The 14,666-nt window shown below is 41.5% G+C and overlaps 2 protein-coding genes and 1 long non-coding RNA gene across 14 annotated transcripts in view; 1 reads left to right on the top strand and 2 right to left on the bottom strand.

Moving 5' to 3' along the window:
• Positions 1 to 8,404, bottom strand: part of KPNA6 (karyopherin subunit alpha 6) — a 37,227-nt gene extending 28,823 nt beyond the window's left edge. Inside the window, exon 1 of one of the 4 annotated variants that reach the window (XM_011357831.2) lies at positions 8,281 to 8,404. In XM_011357831.2, the coding sequence (XP_011356133.1) occupies positions 8,281 to 8,284 (4 nt within the window). In that variant the 5' untranslated portion in view covers positions 8,285 to 8,404. Of the gene's footprint in view, positions 1 to 2,641; positions 2,694 to 7,715; positions 7,783 to 7,817; positions 7,842 to 8,280 lie in introns of those variants that run through there. The other 3 variants (XM_023529286.1, XM_023529284.1, XM_023529285.1) reach the window with 3 other exon arrangements.
• Positions 8,405 to 8,454: 50 nt separating this feature from the next.
• LOC111738194 lies at positions 8,455 to 14,395 on the top strand. Its single transcript, XR_002779750.1, has 3 exons — positions 8,455 to 8,736; positions 11,536 to 11,870; positions 13,579 to 14,395. It is a non-coding gene; the product is annotated as an uncharacterized LOC111738194 (long non-coding RNA).
• The window catches only part of TMEM39B (transmembrane protein 39B), a 16,949-nt gene continuing 13,660 nt past the window's right edge, over positions 11,378 to 14,666 (bottom strand). For all 9 annotated transcript variants that reach the window (XM_011357830.2, XM_023529294.1, XM_023529287.1 and 6 more), the window contains 2 exons: positions 13,200 to 13,320; positions 11,378 to 11,838 (listed from right to left, as the gene is read on the bottom strand). In XM_011357830.2, the coding sequence (XP_011356132.1) occupies positions 11,596 to 11,838; positions 13,200 to 13,320 (364 nt within the window). In that variant the 3' untranslated portion in view covers positions 11,378 to 11,595. The remainder of the gene's footprint in view (positions 11,839 to 13,199; positions 13,321 to 14,666) is intronic.

The raw sequence follows: 14,666 nt of genomic DNA, 5'->3' as shown, positions 1-14,666 counted from the left end.
AAGTCATCATCTCTATAAACCTACTCTTTATACAGTTCTCTTAATTCATGGTCCACAATTCCTTATTTGGAATTCTGAAATCAAAAGACCTCTGAAAACAGAAAGTTTTTTTTTTTTTTTTTTTAGTAAATACAGCCTCAAAACACATTTAGCTAAACAAAACTAACAAGAGACTATTTATAACCCTTATTTATTTCAATATTCAGTGTCTACAAAATATTAATATTTGACTATATAGGGCTTTACCTCAGGCCCTGTTGGGGGTGTTATCAAAGTTACATGTTACTATAATGCCTTTCTAAAATCTAAACAATTAGAATTTATTACATGAGCAGCGTTGACACTAACTTCATGGAAGGCAAATAAAAAGTATACAAGATCTGTACTACGAACCTATGGTGACTAGATGGCCACCACTGGGTGACTTTCTCTTGATTGATCGGTGGATCTTTAAGTCTTATGACAAGAGGTGGCCTGTGTGTATGCGTGTTATGCCTTGTAGATGTTATTTATGTTTGATCCTCATTACTTTTGTGTGTAACATGGGCTTTGGTAATTAAATTAAAAGTTTATATTTTATTGTTTAATACTACAAATTGAAATGTCACAATTACGCCAAGTGCTGAAAAGAAAAATGTTAACAATAACGGAATGAATACCTAGTAGCTAGTTAATTTCTAAGTTTCCTCATATCAAGCCAGTTTAAAAGTTCACTAAAAATAATTTAAATAAACTGATATTTTTCCCACTGTTTTGCTTTTGTTGGAAAATAAAGTTCTGAATGACTGTAAAATTTTGATTACACTTTTATCTATGAATGCAAATTTGCATATGCAGTTTGATACATCAATTTATATATGTAAATTACATTAGAAGTTACTTATCAAATACAGCTATAAAACTTACTTAAATGCAAATAGCTTTTAACTTTTAACATAAAAATTTGATTTAGCCATTCTTAACCTTGCACTGAATAAAAACCAAGCTTTATGCTTACTCTTTTTATATATAAAGCAAAGACACACTTATCATACATAAAAAGATGTATCCATGTATTAAAATTTCATGGGAGGGAAGCACTGGGGAAAAAAATGTCTAAAAAGTCTCCTTAGGAATGTGATAATGAAAGAAAAGGTTGAGAAACACTGATATAAGGGATTAGAAAACTGTACCAGTATCTTCTCAGCTTTTTGAGCCAGAAACTTGGGAATCGCTTTTAACAACTCCTTTTGCCTTATCCCCACATCCAATTACTAAGAATGGACAGCTTTATTTCCTAACTATTTCTGGACTCTGTCTCTTTTTTTCCATTCCTAGTGCCATTGCCCTAATTTAGGTTTTCATGATCTCTCACCTAGACTTTAAGAGCCTCATTAACCTGTTCCTTCTCTTTTTACTCCAAACTTCTTGAAATAGTTTGCTTCTTCTCTCTCATTTCTTAGCCCACTCCAACTTGCTTCCATGCCATCAAAACTTTTTGTAAAAGTCACTGATCAAGTAAGTGCATGATACTAAATTCAATTAGAACTTTTTAGTCTTTATTTTGCTTGTCCTCTTGGTGGCACTCAATCCTGACAACCATTTCCTTCTGCGTGAAATATTCTCTTTTCCCTTGGATCTTGAGACATCAATCACTCCTTGTTTTCTCCTTCCAATTCTGGCTGCTGATCCCCTTCTTCCTGCATATTAAAGCTGATGTACTTGGGGTTCTCTTTTCAGCCCACCTCCCACGATACACATTTTTTGTAGGTGTTATCAGTGATTCTCATGGTTTTAGTTATCATATAGAGATAAATAAATGATTAAACCTCTATCCCCATTCCCAGAACTCACTCCTGAGCTCCAGACTTCTATATTCAATTGCTTTTTGGAGACCTTCCCTTGGAGGTCACAGAGATACTTCAAAATGTCCAAATTTAAACTCTTCTCGGTTAACAGAATCACTATCCACTCTGCTGCTCAAGGCAAGAGGCCTAGGAGTCATGTTTAATTCTGCCCTCCTCTGCTTCAGCCTCCAGATGAAATCAGTAAATAAGTCCTGCTCATTCAAATTCCTAACTCTATTATTCTCCACTATTACCACCTCAATCACCATCACCACCTCTTGCTAGGACTACTGCACTACTTAAGAACCAACTACATACTTAAAGAACCTCCTAGTTGGAATCTTACTACAGTCTAATTCATTCTCTCCAGAGCAGTCCAAGTAATAAGAATAAACCTGATCATTCTGAGATTAAAACCCTTTAATGGCATTTCACTGTCATTAGGAGAAAGTCCAAATATCATTCCCTTCCACGCTACCAACTCATGTAGCCTACCAATCTTTTGCTTCTGAAATATGTGATCATTCTCACCCTGCCACTGACAACTCCTGTCGATGGGTCAGGTCTCACTTAGCTTAATGTCCTTCTCTGATTCCCCTAGGCTTACTATATGCATCCATTGCACTCTGGACTGCCCTATCCAAAATATTCATCATTTTATACTGTTCTCCAAAGTATGGCACACAAGATTAACTAGGATGCAGGAAGAAAAAAAAAAAAGTTTTAACTAATATATATATATATTACCATATATACACACATATATATATGGTAATATATTAATATATTTAATTACTAATATTATTAAATTTTACCTTTATTACAGGGGTGTCTATGAATATATATGCCCATTAATACTGGCAACTTCAGTCAGATGGCCAAGTTTTCTGGAAGGAAGTCTGAGAGTTATACCAATCGAGGACAATAGTTCATTCATATGTAACATACTACATCATATTGTAGTTTGTGTGCCCAGGTACAAGTAGATTTACAAGTTATCTAGTTTTAATTAAATTAACAATCAAAAAAATGGATAAATGATTTAGAGTCCTATCCAGAAAGTGAAAGATAATAATGCAAGCACAAGAGGAACAAAAAAACCAGCAGAGTTGATGTCTCTGGAAGTATGAGCTCCTAAGTACCAAAATTTTACCTGCATTACAATAAAACAAAATAAAGTAATATAATGACCAGCTAATTAGAACTAAGTCAGCCAAAATTTTTAAATTATCTAGAAGACTATTTTAGGTATGGATTTACAACCTCTTGTGCATCTTACTCCAAATGTATATTAAGCTTAAAAATAATACCTACTGAATAAATATCACGATCAGAAAGACATTTAAAAATATTTGTCTTCATCCTTTTAAAATATATTTTTATACAGACTAAGAAATATTTTATAAAATACACAGACTATTAATTTAGACAAAATTTAGAAATAAGACAGGCAGTTCTTAGCTACATTTGGCCTCAAATATCCTATCTTTGGTTTGCTTAATGTTTTTAGATTTTAAAAGTTAACTTGTAACATTTACAAATGTTTAATCCATTAATATCGTGAAATTCAGATTTCCAACTTCAAGGGGAAAAGGGATTGTGGAAAGGGATGGGAAATCATGCAATAAGGCGACACTGCACCTACATTCTCCCATGGCGACAATCGGAGGGAGAGCTCAGTAGACTGCATGGGGCGCTCTCTAGTTGGCCTGCCAGTCTCCATTTGGTTGATTCCATTCTATTACCTACTAGAATTTAAACTCTGGGGATTTCATCAGAAAGACAGGTTTTTGTCTGGTTTGTTCACCACTGTATTTCCAGGGCCTTAGAACACTCCCTGGCACATAGCAGGCATTCAATAAACATTTGCTGAAATTAATGAATAACTGTTGCCTGCCTGGCCCCTAAAAGTATGAGTTTCTGACAAGTATTCACAATATATTTCTGCCTTCCCCTCAAAGACAAATCAATCGTTATATTTAGTATAGGGCCTGACACATAGTAAGCACTTTATTTGTTCACTAAGTAACTAATGGCAATTATCAAGTACTATTTACTATGTGCTAAACACCATACTAAAATGCTTTACGTGCATTAGCTCTAACACTCTAATACCTCTAACACTCCTATGAGGTAGATACTATTATCCCTATTTTAGAACTGAGGAAAATGAGGCTATGGAGACTAACTGGTTAAAGAATATTACAGAAAAATAACATGAAAATGAGTATGAAAAGGGCTATGTATAGAATTTAGAAGGAGAGTTCACTTTCAGTTTGGAAGGCATAAAATATTTGGGAAAGGTTCATGAAGGAGATAGTATTTAAACTAGATCTTGAAAGAAAGGCAAGATTTCCATAGGAAAGTATGAAGGAGATAGTCTGAGTGGAATGCAGGATATGTGGATAAATGTTCAAAAGAATAAGATTAGTAAAGTCAATAGGAAGGCCTTGAATATCATACTCTGTGGGTTATGATATTATCTTGTAGACAATAAGAAGAGTCCATGAAGGTTCTTGAACTGAGGAGAGTGACAAGATTGAATGGGCGTTTTAGCAACGTTGCGGCAGCAGAACTGGTAATGGTAGTAGAAGCTATAGAAGAGATCTGGAGGGTTTCCAAAGTTATAACATCTTTACAATTTACAATATATTTGATATCTAGTAATTCACTGATCTTCACTAACAACATTAATAAATAGTATTATCCATATTTTCACTTGGAGGAGCCTGAGACTCAGTAAAGTTAAAGACTATAGAATACTTTGTTGAACTATGCTGTGAGAAAAAGCAATTTAGGGAAGTCCTCAGTAATGGGATCACACAGTACCCAACAACTGCCAATAAAGAAAGGGAAGAAGAGAGTAAGGGATCAAAGATGGATAAGGTTTCTATCTTATGTCCTTGTGTCTGGGCCAATGGTCCCACCATTAACAAAAACGTAGGACAGGCAGGCCAAGAACGGGTAGTGAGTTCAGTGCTTGTGAGATACTTAGGTGGTGACTGATAGTTTAGTGCCCTCTCTGCAAGTAGTTGTTATGAACTGTGGGGTAGGTGGGCAAGGCTGGAGAGAAACTAAAAGAAGAGATGGGCTAAATTACTTCCTGACCCAGAAGGGTTATCAGTTAGAAAGGTTTTGTTACTTGCACCCAAAAGCAAATTAGAAGTGGTCTTCAGTGTCCTATTTAAGCCCAGAGATAGGATAGCTTCGAAGTTGGCTAGTTTGGTTGCTCAAAAAACATCATAAAGAGATCAGATTCTTTCCATCTTCTCTATCCTCACCCTTAGAACTGTCTGCTCTTACTTTTAAATTTTGCCTCATGATTCCAGCATTACTAATTGTAATTTCAGAGTCAGAAAGGGCTTTTTCCTTTCACGAGGCAGAACACTGTCCTTCACAGCCCATGTTTTGGATAGAACTGTGCTACCTGAGTAAGTGGTTTCTCTATTTACTAGCTGTCCTTTTGCAAGTTACTGAACCTCTCTGGGCTTCAATTTCCTGAACTAGAACATGAGAACCTGAGAATTAAATGTTTTAATATTACAGTACTTAGTACATAGCACATAGGAAGTTCTATATAAGTGTTGGCTATTATAGCTTTCTCATCTCTCTTTTTTTGAGGCTCTCACACTTTGGTGATATCTGGGTTAAAATATAAGCTGACAAAAAATAAAGCCTAGCAAATCTCTCTTAAGTAAGGAAAGCTTTTTCAGAAGTCATCCAGGCTTCCCTTTACATTTAATTAGTCAGAACTGCATCACATGTCCATGCCTAAATCAATCACTGCCAATAGATAAAATTACGATGATTGGTTTAGAGTTTACATTAATCAAGACCTACCCCTGGTGCTGGGGAGAGGCTGTCGGATTCCTGGTTAGCAAGGTGGCAGGAATGGTGATAAAACCACCAGTGTCTGCCAACACTTAGTCTTGAGAGGCTATGGTCTCTGCTAGAGAGGGTTAGAATAAGTAACTTCCATAGCTGCAAGGATCACTCCCATAGGGTTCTTAATGGCAGTGAAATCATTACAAAAGTCTGTTAAGGCTAGTGAAGTTTGGCACAAGAGCACAGGATATAGGTCAGAGCTCAAGGAGAGGACACCGAGTGGTAGTGAAATAGATTCTAGATTCACGTAGGTATGATGGGGCTGTGTTGTGTCCCCAGGACTCAAAGGGCCTAAATCACCAGTGTTGGATTAGTTACCTAATCTTAAAGTCTCGGTTTACTTATTTATAAATGAGGATAACCCAAATCACCTTGACTTCGATGTTAGGATTAATGTATCCTTACAGTAGTTTCACTTCCATGGTATAAGGATTGGCCAAAACCAAAAACAACAAAAATAACTCACCAACAGCAGGACATTCAGAACGACAGGGTGGGAAAGGGGAGAGGTACGTGAAATGGAGTTGGAGAGAAAAGGGAAGGACACCTGCCTCTAGACTAAAAATATCCTTCAGGACCCTGGTCAGGTTTTGTTGCTCCAGTGAAGAACTTTTACTTCAAAGTCTACCAGAAAAGGACTACTTTACTTCACACCTTAAGTATTCTAAGAGGTTTACATGCAGCAAAATGGGAAAGAATCTTACTTCTGGCTTTGCTGTTTACTAGCTGTGTTATCTATTGAGGTAGTTTCTTAATCTGCAAAAACTGAGTAAATCACCACCAAATTTATTTCACTGAACTTTAAACTAAACATTAGCTCCTTCAAGCACCACACATTCTTGAAACTGAAGGCCAAACAAAATCTATAACATAAAAGTCCCTAAATTTTTTCATTGATACAAAAAACCAGTTACAAAGACAGGCTTGTCAGTCTTAATGGAGCATTCTGGAAACCAGAGTGCTTAAGAGAAAGGAACTAACATTACTGAAGGTGGAAAAGAATCTGTCCTGATATTTATAGAGTCCTTACTAGGCTTCCAACACTGTGTTATCTTTAGTCCTCAAACACCTTTATGACACTGTGTCCTCCCCTCTTTCTAGAGATGAAGAAATGAAGGCACAGAAAGGGGAAAAAAACCATTTATTGTGGCTGAGCTAGATACTCTCCATATGTATCGCTGCATTTGACTTATAAGTGACGTCTCTGGACAACAGCTAGGAAGTGACAGAATTATAATGCCAGATCTGACTCTACAGTCATTGCCTTGGCAGTTCAAGGGAATAATTTATGTTTCCTCAGAATCAGGTATCTTACAAAACTCAATCTCAGAGTCTAATTTAGCTTTCCCCAACACACATACAAACAATAGTTGGGGTAAACAATTCGATTTGCAGTTTTTCGGTTTGTTCGAACTAAACATTTCAAAGTGGGCCCGTTAGCAAAAAAAACCACCTTTACAATTTTGCCTAGGGTTAAAATCTTTCTCTCCCTCTTTTCCAACCCAACCACTAGGGGGCCAGGCTATGAATTAGGGCTCTGGAGTGATCACCCTGGTTTAGGCACTAACTGTGTGACCTTGGGTAAGTTACCTTACCTCTCTAAGTCTCAAGTTTTCTTACTTGTAAAATAACGGATAACAACAGTATCTATCTCATTAGGTTGTGCATATTAAGTAAAACGTGACATGTAAAGCACCCAGAACAATGCCTACATATAGGAAGAGCTTAGCAAATTTGATATTTTTATTGCTTGAGAGGAAAGACAACTGATGTTTCTGTTCCTAAGTCCAAAGGCTTGGCCATCGTACTTTTTCTGAGCACAAGCCTTGCCAGCTGGAATCCCTTCAGAAAGTGCAACAGGTCGCTCCATTTTTCCTAACCAGGGCAGGACCCAGAAACATGAAGTCCCCGACCTATATAGGGCCATAAGGTCTTGCTTAGTCTTTGGTTATCTACCACTACAAAGGCTGTCACTCTAAACACAACCGAACCACCCCTTTTCACCTCGGTTTGGGAAGTTCTCCCGGCCTTCAGCAACCCAGGCTGTCTCTGGCATGGCTGCCCTTGGTTACAGGCCTGGAGCTGGCTCACTTAGCGTCCCCTCACCAAAAGACTGTAACCGCGACGTAGGTAGGATTTCTCCGAGTTTAGGAGAGCCACTGAATCCAGTCAAGACGAGCGTCAGTCAAACACACGCCAGGAGGAGGCTCCCTTGGCGCCGCCCGGGCCTGCGGCGGGGAGCCCGTCCCCCAGCTACAGTCTCCAAGCAGGTTGCAGGGTCAGCCTCCTTCTAGCCCCCGAGAACGTTTGGGCTCCGGCCCAAGGCCACCACGTGGGGGCCACAGGCGTGGCTACGTGTTCCCGGAACCAGCCCCCGAAGACTGCTCCCTTCATGGGCCCTAGCCCGGCCCCAAACTGGCCTGAGCAGCACTCCCGGCCTGGCTTCTCCCACAAACCTATTTGGAGGTGCCTCAGACATTATCTGCGAATTGGAGACAGGCTGCCGCCAAACCCCAAGACTCGAAACGGCCTCAGCTCGAGTCCCCAGCTGCCTGGTTCCCTTACTCACCCATCGCGGCTCCGCTCGCTTCTACTTGGCGGCGGCAGCGGCGGCAGCTTCAGCGGCAGCTTCAGCAGACAATATGGCGGACCTGCAGGACGGCAGCCCGAAACGGACAAACAACTTAACATTCAACCCTAGGAAGAAATGCGCTCAACCCCTCAGCCTAGTTTACACAGAGGAGCGCTCTTAAAGAGACCGCAGCTACAAAGGTGCGGAATAGGGATGGAATATAAAAAGAGGTGGCTGGAGAGAGACTGGGAAGAATACCTACTAAAGAAAGCGTGCCCAGGAGTTCTCAGCTTTTTCTGCTTCTGTTTCCTCTTTATAGTGAGGTCTCCTCCACTAGAAATGTTTTCTCCCAGAAAATAATCGTTACTTTCATAAAGCCAATCATAGACCCTGAGCTGGATATAAATAAGACATCATTTGAAGAGAGGAAGTGACTTGCTCAAGGATATAGAGGTAAGGAAATAAATACATCAAGAGTAAATGGGATTATAATCTTATCGTGAGATTAAAAAGTATAAAAATAATGAGACTGGTGCAGCGCTTTATAGTTATAAGCTATTTCGTTTATCTTCACAGCAAGCTGAGGGAAGGGATTGGTTCTGTATTGTTCTTCACTATCTCTAGCACCTAGTACAGAATCTGGTATATGGTATGTGCTCCACAAATAATTGTTGAATGAATAAACAAAGGAACAGGCCTGTGAGTTACACAAAGCATGGGAAATGATCTCACCTTTTAGAGATGAAGAAATTGAAGCTCTGTGTGTTCGTGTCTTTTGAATCATGGGATTTATGGCTGGTATACATTTGGCCTCTCTTTTTGCATAATGACAAGCCAGTCCTCCTGTTTCCCACCTCACCACAAAGGCTATGTCTTCAAGTCACTGGTCCCTAGAGAGAGCTGTCTTTTGGAAGCAGAATAACAGACCTAGACATCCAGGTCCTGTCACAACAAATTGCCAACTCTAGTAGTATGCCTGGCCCAATAAGGGAAACAATTCAAAAAGCCAACTCTAGAACTCAAGGTCAGGAAAGGGAGTACTGCCACTGCTCTATATTGATCTCTTCATTCTCTCCTGGTCTGTTTTGTCTGCCTCCCCACTGATTTCCTGCCTCCAGGCTATCCCACTTGTACCCACTCTCTCTTTAAAAGGAGATACTTTATCATGTCATTCCTCTGCTTAGCAACTTCCTACTGTCTGCCCTTAGGTAATGCCCAAACATGTCAATCTGACACACAGTCTGCTCCTTATTGGCTTCTTGAGCTACTCTCCACCAGGCAACCCAGGCTCCATCCATATTTGAAATCTTTGGTTCCTTTGCCTATGCTGTTCCCTCTGCTTAGAATGTAATGCCCTCCTTTCCCCCTTGACCATGGGAAAGTGAACTACTCACTTTCAAAACCCAATTCTGCCCTCACCTCCTTCAAAAAACCTCTTTCCAGTCAGGGGTATCTAACCTCTCCATTCCCCAGTGCCCTGGGCACACCTTTTCCTCAGCATTTAGCATCCTAATTTGCTTACAAGGTGTGTCTCTCTCTCAAGGTTGTCTATGGAAGAGACAGTATTGCAGACAAAAAAAAAGAGGCACTGCAATAGATTTAACCAAAAGTAACCTCACAGGGTAATCTGATCATAAATTCCTAACTGGGCAGGTCGTGGTTGGCAGTCATATAACTTTTTTAGTAAAATGTTTATCTTTGCCTTAAGCAAGCCCTGTCCATTGTTTTTGTGCATTTAGGTTAACACTTTTGAAATGCCACAGTAATCCCCTTTTTCAGACCTCTCGAAGGCATAACCGCCCTCAAGGGAGCACATAATCTTAACTATCCTGTACCTTACTTTCTTCCATCTTCATGTAATCTTATATTCCCTAATTCCAAGTGCATAAATGAAACTGCAAAACTGCCATTCACTGGAGCATTTGAGATCTTGCTTCCTGTCATTGTCATCAGTTTTGGCTCAAATAAACTTGCATAAATTCTCTACAGCTTTTAGAAATTCTTACCTCAACAGTATCTTACCTCTGTATCTGTCTCTGTGCCTAGCACAATGCTTGCCTCACTAGAAGCACCGAAAACATTTGCTGCATTCCCTGCCTCTCGTACACTGCAGTGGACTCAGTTGCATATCCTGTAGTCAAAAAATGCTCAGGGAACACAGGCAGGCTAGATGAGTGGCTGTGTGTCTCCTCTCTTCCCAGCCCCTGAGCTATATGCTCCATAGAAGCCAGGTTGGCCCTCCAAACAGCTTTATGCTTCCATTCTAGCACTGGCCTTGCTCACAAACCCTCCATAGTCTAGAGCCATTCGTCCTCCCTGATCCAGCCCCTGCAGACCTTTCCAGCTTCACCCCACCCCTGCCCCACTTTTATCCTCTCAGCTCTGGGAATCACATTCTGCTTACCCTCCCCAAATACACTAGGATGTTCCAAATTTCTGTGCAATTGCATGTGCCCTTTTTCCTGCTGGAAGTGTGTTTCCCCTCTTGTACACCTAGGAAGTAGCTGATACAACTCAGGCAATCCATCCTCCTCCAAGAAGTTCAGAGAGCATTAAACATTCTTCTCCCTGTGCTACTCTGTACCTGCAACTGTTACACCCACCCCAGTGTAGTATGACTTGTTTCTGTGTCTTGGCATCCTCACCATCTACAACACCTGGCACAGAGCAAGGTCTCAGTGACTGCATGCTGGATCACAACATCACATTCTGCTAGGATAGCAGTGCCTGTCATCTTTTGGAAAGTTTTTGACCGGGCTCTACCTCCTACCTGTGTTACCTTGGATAAGTCACAATAGCTCTCTAAACTCATTCTTCATCTATGGATTAGGAGTGACAGCACCTACCTCCTACAGTTTTCATAAAAGTTGGATTAAGAAAATGCCTGTAATACACATAGAGCAGCATCTGGTACACAGTGTGCATTCGGCGAGCAGCAATCAATACTACCATGACCTCTGGTGCCTCATTTCTCCACTGGAGCAGGCAGAACCCACAGGGGCCCCAGAAGCCACATGTGGAGCTTCCTGTCCCAGAATCCCACACCTCTACACTGTGTGATAGGCAAGAAGGGAAAGAAATACAGGACACAGGCTTATTGGGAGTATAAAAATAGGACTTTTTTTCCCCCTCATAATCACATCAATTATCAAAGAAAGAAACAGTATGTAACAAAAATACAAAGCTCTGGTAGATTTTTTTTGTTTTTTGTTGTTGTTCTTTTTTTGCCCCTCACCCACTCTTCCCCAACAGCCCCTTCCCAGGGAGCCCCTGGCTGCAGCCTGAATGCTGTCCCTGGGGTCACCCTGGAGCTCAAGAGAACCGGTGGTCCAGGTCCCTCTGGGAGCTGGCTGAGTACGAGTAGGCCTTGCCCAGTACCAGGCGGTCCCGCAGCAGCTTGAAGAAGGCATAGTAGTTGCTGAAGAGAATGAGTGCCAGAGAGATGGTCTGGTGCCACTTTTCAGATGACACTAAGGAGTACAGCTGGTAGACAATGACAGCGCCCTCCAGCAGCAGAAGGATGTTGTGGATCCGCAGAGGTTTGCTGAAAAAGAACTGCCCAGGAAAGAGTAGGCATAAACTGGCAAGTATGTCCTGGAAACCTGCCTCTCAGAAGGGCTGGGTGGGCCAGTGAAGGGGACGAGCTCTTGGAGTCCCTTGCAGACTTGTTTTCTTTCTGTCTAAAGACTGCTGCTTCCCACATAAGTTGTTTAAGATCCTGTTCAACTTCTACCTCCTCCAGGAAGCTTTTCTTGAGAGGTCTTACTCTCTCAAACTTTTTCTGGTCTAAAATCAACACCCTTTTCTATGTGATCCTCCTGGGCACTGTAAGACTTGAACAAATTAGTATCTTATGACATATGCATGGAAAGCTATTATACTCTACAGCCTGAATCACTCACTACTTCCATGTGTAGCATCGCCAGCTAGGCCAGAAGCTTCCAACAGATATGGCGATACCTCACTCTTACCTGGTGTTTATAGGGCAAGGCAGATGTAGGGACTCAAGAAAAATTTTCTGATCAGTTCAAAAGAGTGCTCAATGTCTAGGGGATCTTGGTTTCACAGAGGCCAAGGCACTTAAACCTTAAGAGCTGCTTACAGGGTAGAAGTGGCAGGAAATGGGAGTCCAAGAATCTAGCGTGCCAGGCTCGGCTCTGCACCTGACAGGCTACAGGACTCTGGGCAAATCCCTTTTCTGTCTGGGCCAGAGGTCTTTCTCTTGAAGAGATCACACAGGTCAATGATTTCTCCCAACTGTGTTCCTTAGAGCCCCAGGTCTGAGGGGTTATTTCAGAAACTAAAGCAGTGGTGAGTGGGAAGTGAAAGGAGTTCCAACCCTTTCAAATACAGCAGTACCATAAGGTCCTATATATACTGGACTTTAGTCTATGACTGTGCTGGAAAAAGGATTTTGATAGTAAAAGAAATAAAAAATAAAACCACTAGCCTAGATGATTTTGAGCAGCCCTTTCCATAGTGTCAGTACCATCAGTGTCCAAATTTCCCAGTAAGGCACGCTTAAACTCTCTTAAACTGATTTTAGTACCTGAAAATGGGGAGAGCCCCGGCATTTCTCCCATATATAAGGTTCCGGTAAAGACTGATGGAAGGGTACATGTGAAGTGCTTACCACAGTGCCTGGCACATAATAAGGAATGATACTTATTATTTTCACCACTAAGAACCCCTCCTTTTATATCATCTTTTCCCACCTCCACCCAATGTTTCTGAAGATCTGCTACCAAGTGAGCTACAGTTGTAAAGTGGTCAATTGTATGGCTGTCCTTGTGCTACACATGTGCACTGTCTTCTTTGACTTGGGAAATACTGCTATGACATCGCCTTCCTGCCCCTCTGATCCTGCTGCTCTCTAGATCAGGTCCCTCCCCTCCTCCCCAAGGGAAAAGACTCACGTGGAACCGGAAGTGGGAGACATCGGAGGGAATGGCCACATTGTAGTGGCCCACTGCTTTGTAGACATTCTTGCTGTGCTTCACCAGCACGCCCTGTGGCCACATGCATTCTTCAGTCCACCTGGAGGCACAGTCCAACAGTGCCCTTTACTCCCAGCTCACCCACAAAAGGGGGTACTGGAAGACTGGGCATGGGGTGACCACTAGGGCTCTACTCCCATTTCTATCACTTAGAGTGACTTTCCTTTTCTGGGTATCAGCTGCCTTCTCTGTAAAATGGGGTTAAGAATCATGAGAAATTCACTGTACTGGGAGTCACAAAGTTTAGGGCTGACATTAATGTTGGAGGGACTGTTAAGAAAACTCTTTTCCTCTCTAGGTGCATTTTCTTCATCTGGTCTCAGTTCTAACCTCCAGTTGGTCCGTCACACAACTGCAAGTGGTCTTCATTAAATATCAAGCTGAGCCTGACTTTCTCTGCTCAAAACCCACAGAAGGCTATCCAGTGCTCGTGAAGTAAAATCCCCAAGGATTTGGCATGGCCTCTGAGGCCCTGTGAGGCCTTTCATGACTTCCACCATACAGCTCACACTCAAGCCATTCCGAATTGTTTCTAGCTTCTCCAGCATACCTTACCGCTTTGTGTCTCTGCATATCGCTCCCTTGAACTGGACAGCCTTCCTGATGCCTCATCCTTCTGGCTCTTTTGTCATCTTTCAAAACCCAGGATCTTCTAGAAGGCCTTTCTCAAACTCCTCAGACTTCAGCATCCTTTAACTCTCCCTGAATCCCCTACTACTGGTCCACTTTCCCCAATTTGTCAGTTATTTACTTCCTTGTATTCCTCACTAGGCTAGGAGCCCTTGAGGGAAGGGGTGGTGTCCAATTCATCTCTGTGTCCTCAGAACATGCCACAAGACTTGGCCCAGGAAGGTTTCAGTGAGCAAGTAAATGAGGTGGTGGTACCAAAGAGCTTTCTTCCAATGTTCTGTGAGATCTCCCAGGAACTCTAAGAGTCCCAGGCCAGAGGACTAAAAATCACTGTCTGCAAGAAGCTCAATTTCCTACTCCTGCCTTGTTGATTCATTAATTTCTCATTGATTTAAAGTTGTGGAACAAGCAAAACTAACTCATGGTGAAAGAAAGTGGAAAGGTGGTTGGGGGCTAGAAATGTTTTGTATCTTGATGGGAGATGGGTGTATACGCCTTCTCAAAATTCAAAGAATTATACACTTTAAGATTTGTACATTTCATTGTATGTAAATTTTGTCTTAAAAAAAGACTGTTCACAAAAATGGCAAAAAAATTTGCTGTGGATCTATTATAAGCCAGGCACTCTGCCAGGTGGGAGGAGGTGGATGAGTGCTTGACAGGCAAGGGTCATGACTTCCAGGAGCTTTAGTCCTGAAATGACAGGCAAGTAACTAAGCAAACACAGCAGAAAGTGTTAGGTGCAACGATCATGGT

Source organism: Pteropus vampyrus, unplaced genomic scaffold (genome assembly GCF_000151845.1).
Source record: "Pteropus vampyrus isolate Shadow unplaced genomic scaffold, Pvam_2.0 Scaffold36, whole genome shotgun sequence".
Taxonomy (NCBI): domain Eukaryota; kingdom Metazoa; phylum Chordata; class Mammalia; order Chiroptera; family Pteropodidae; genus Pteropus; species Pteropus vampyrus.
This window is presented reverse-complemented; position numbering and strand designations above follow the sequence as displayed.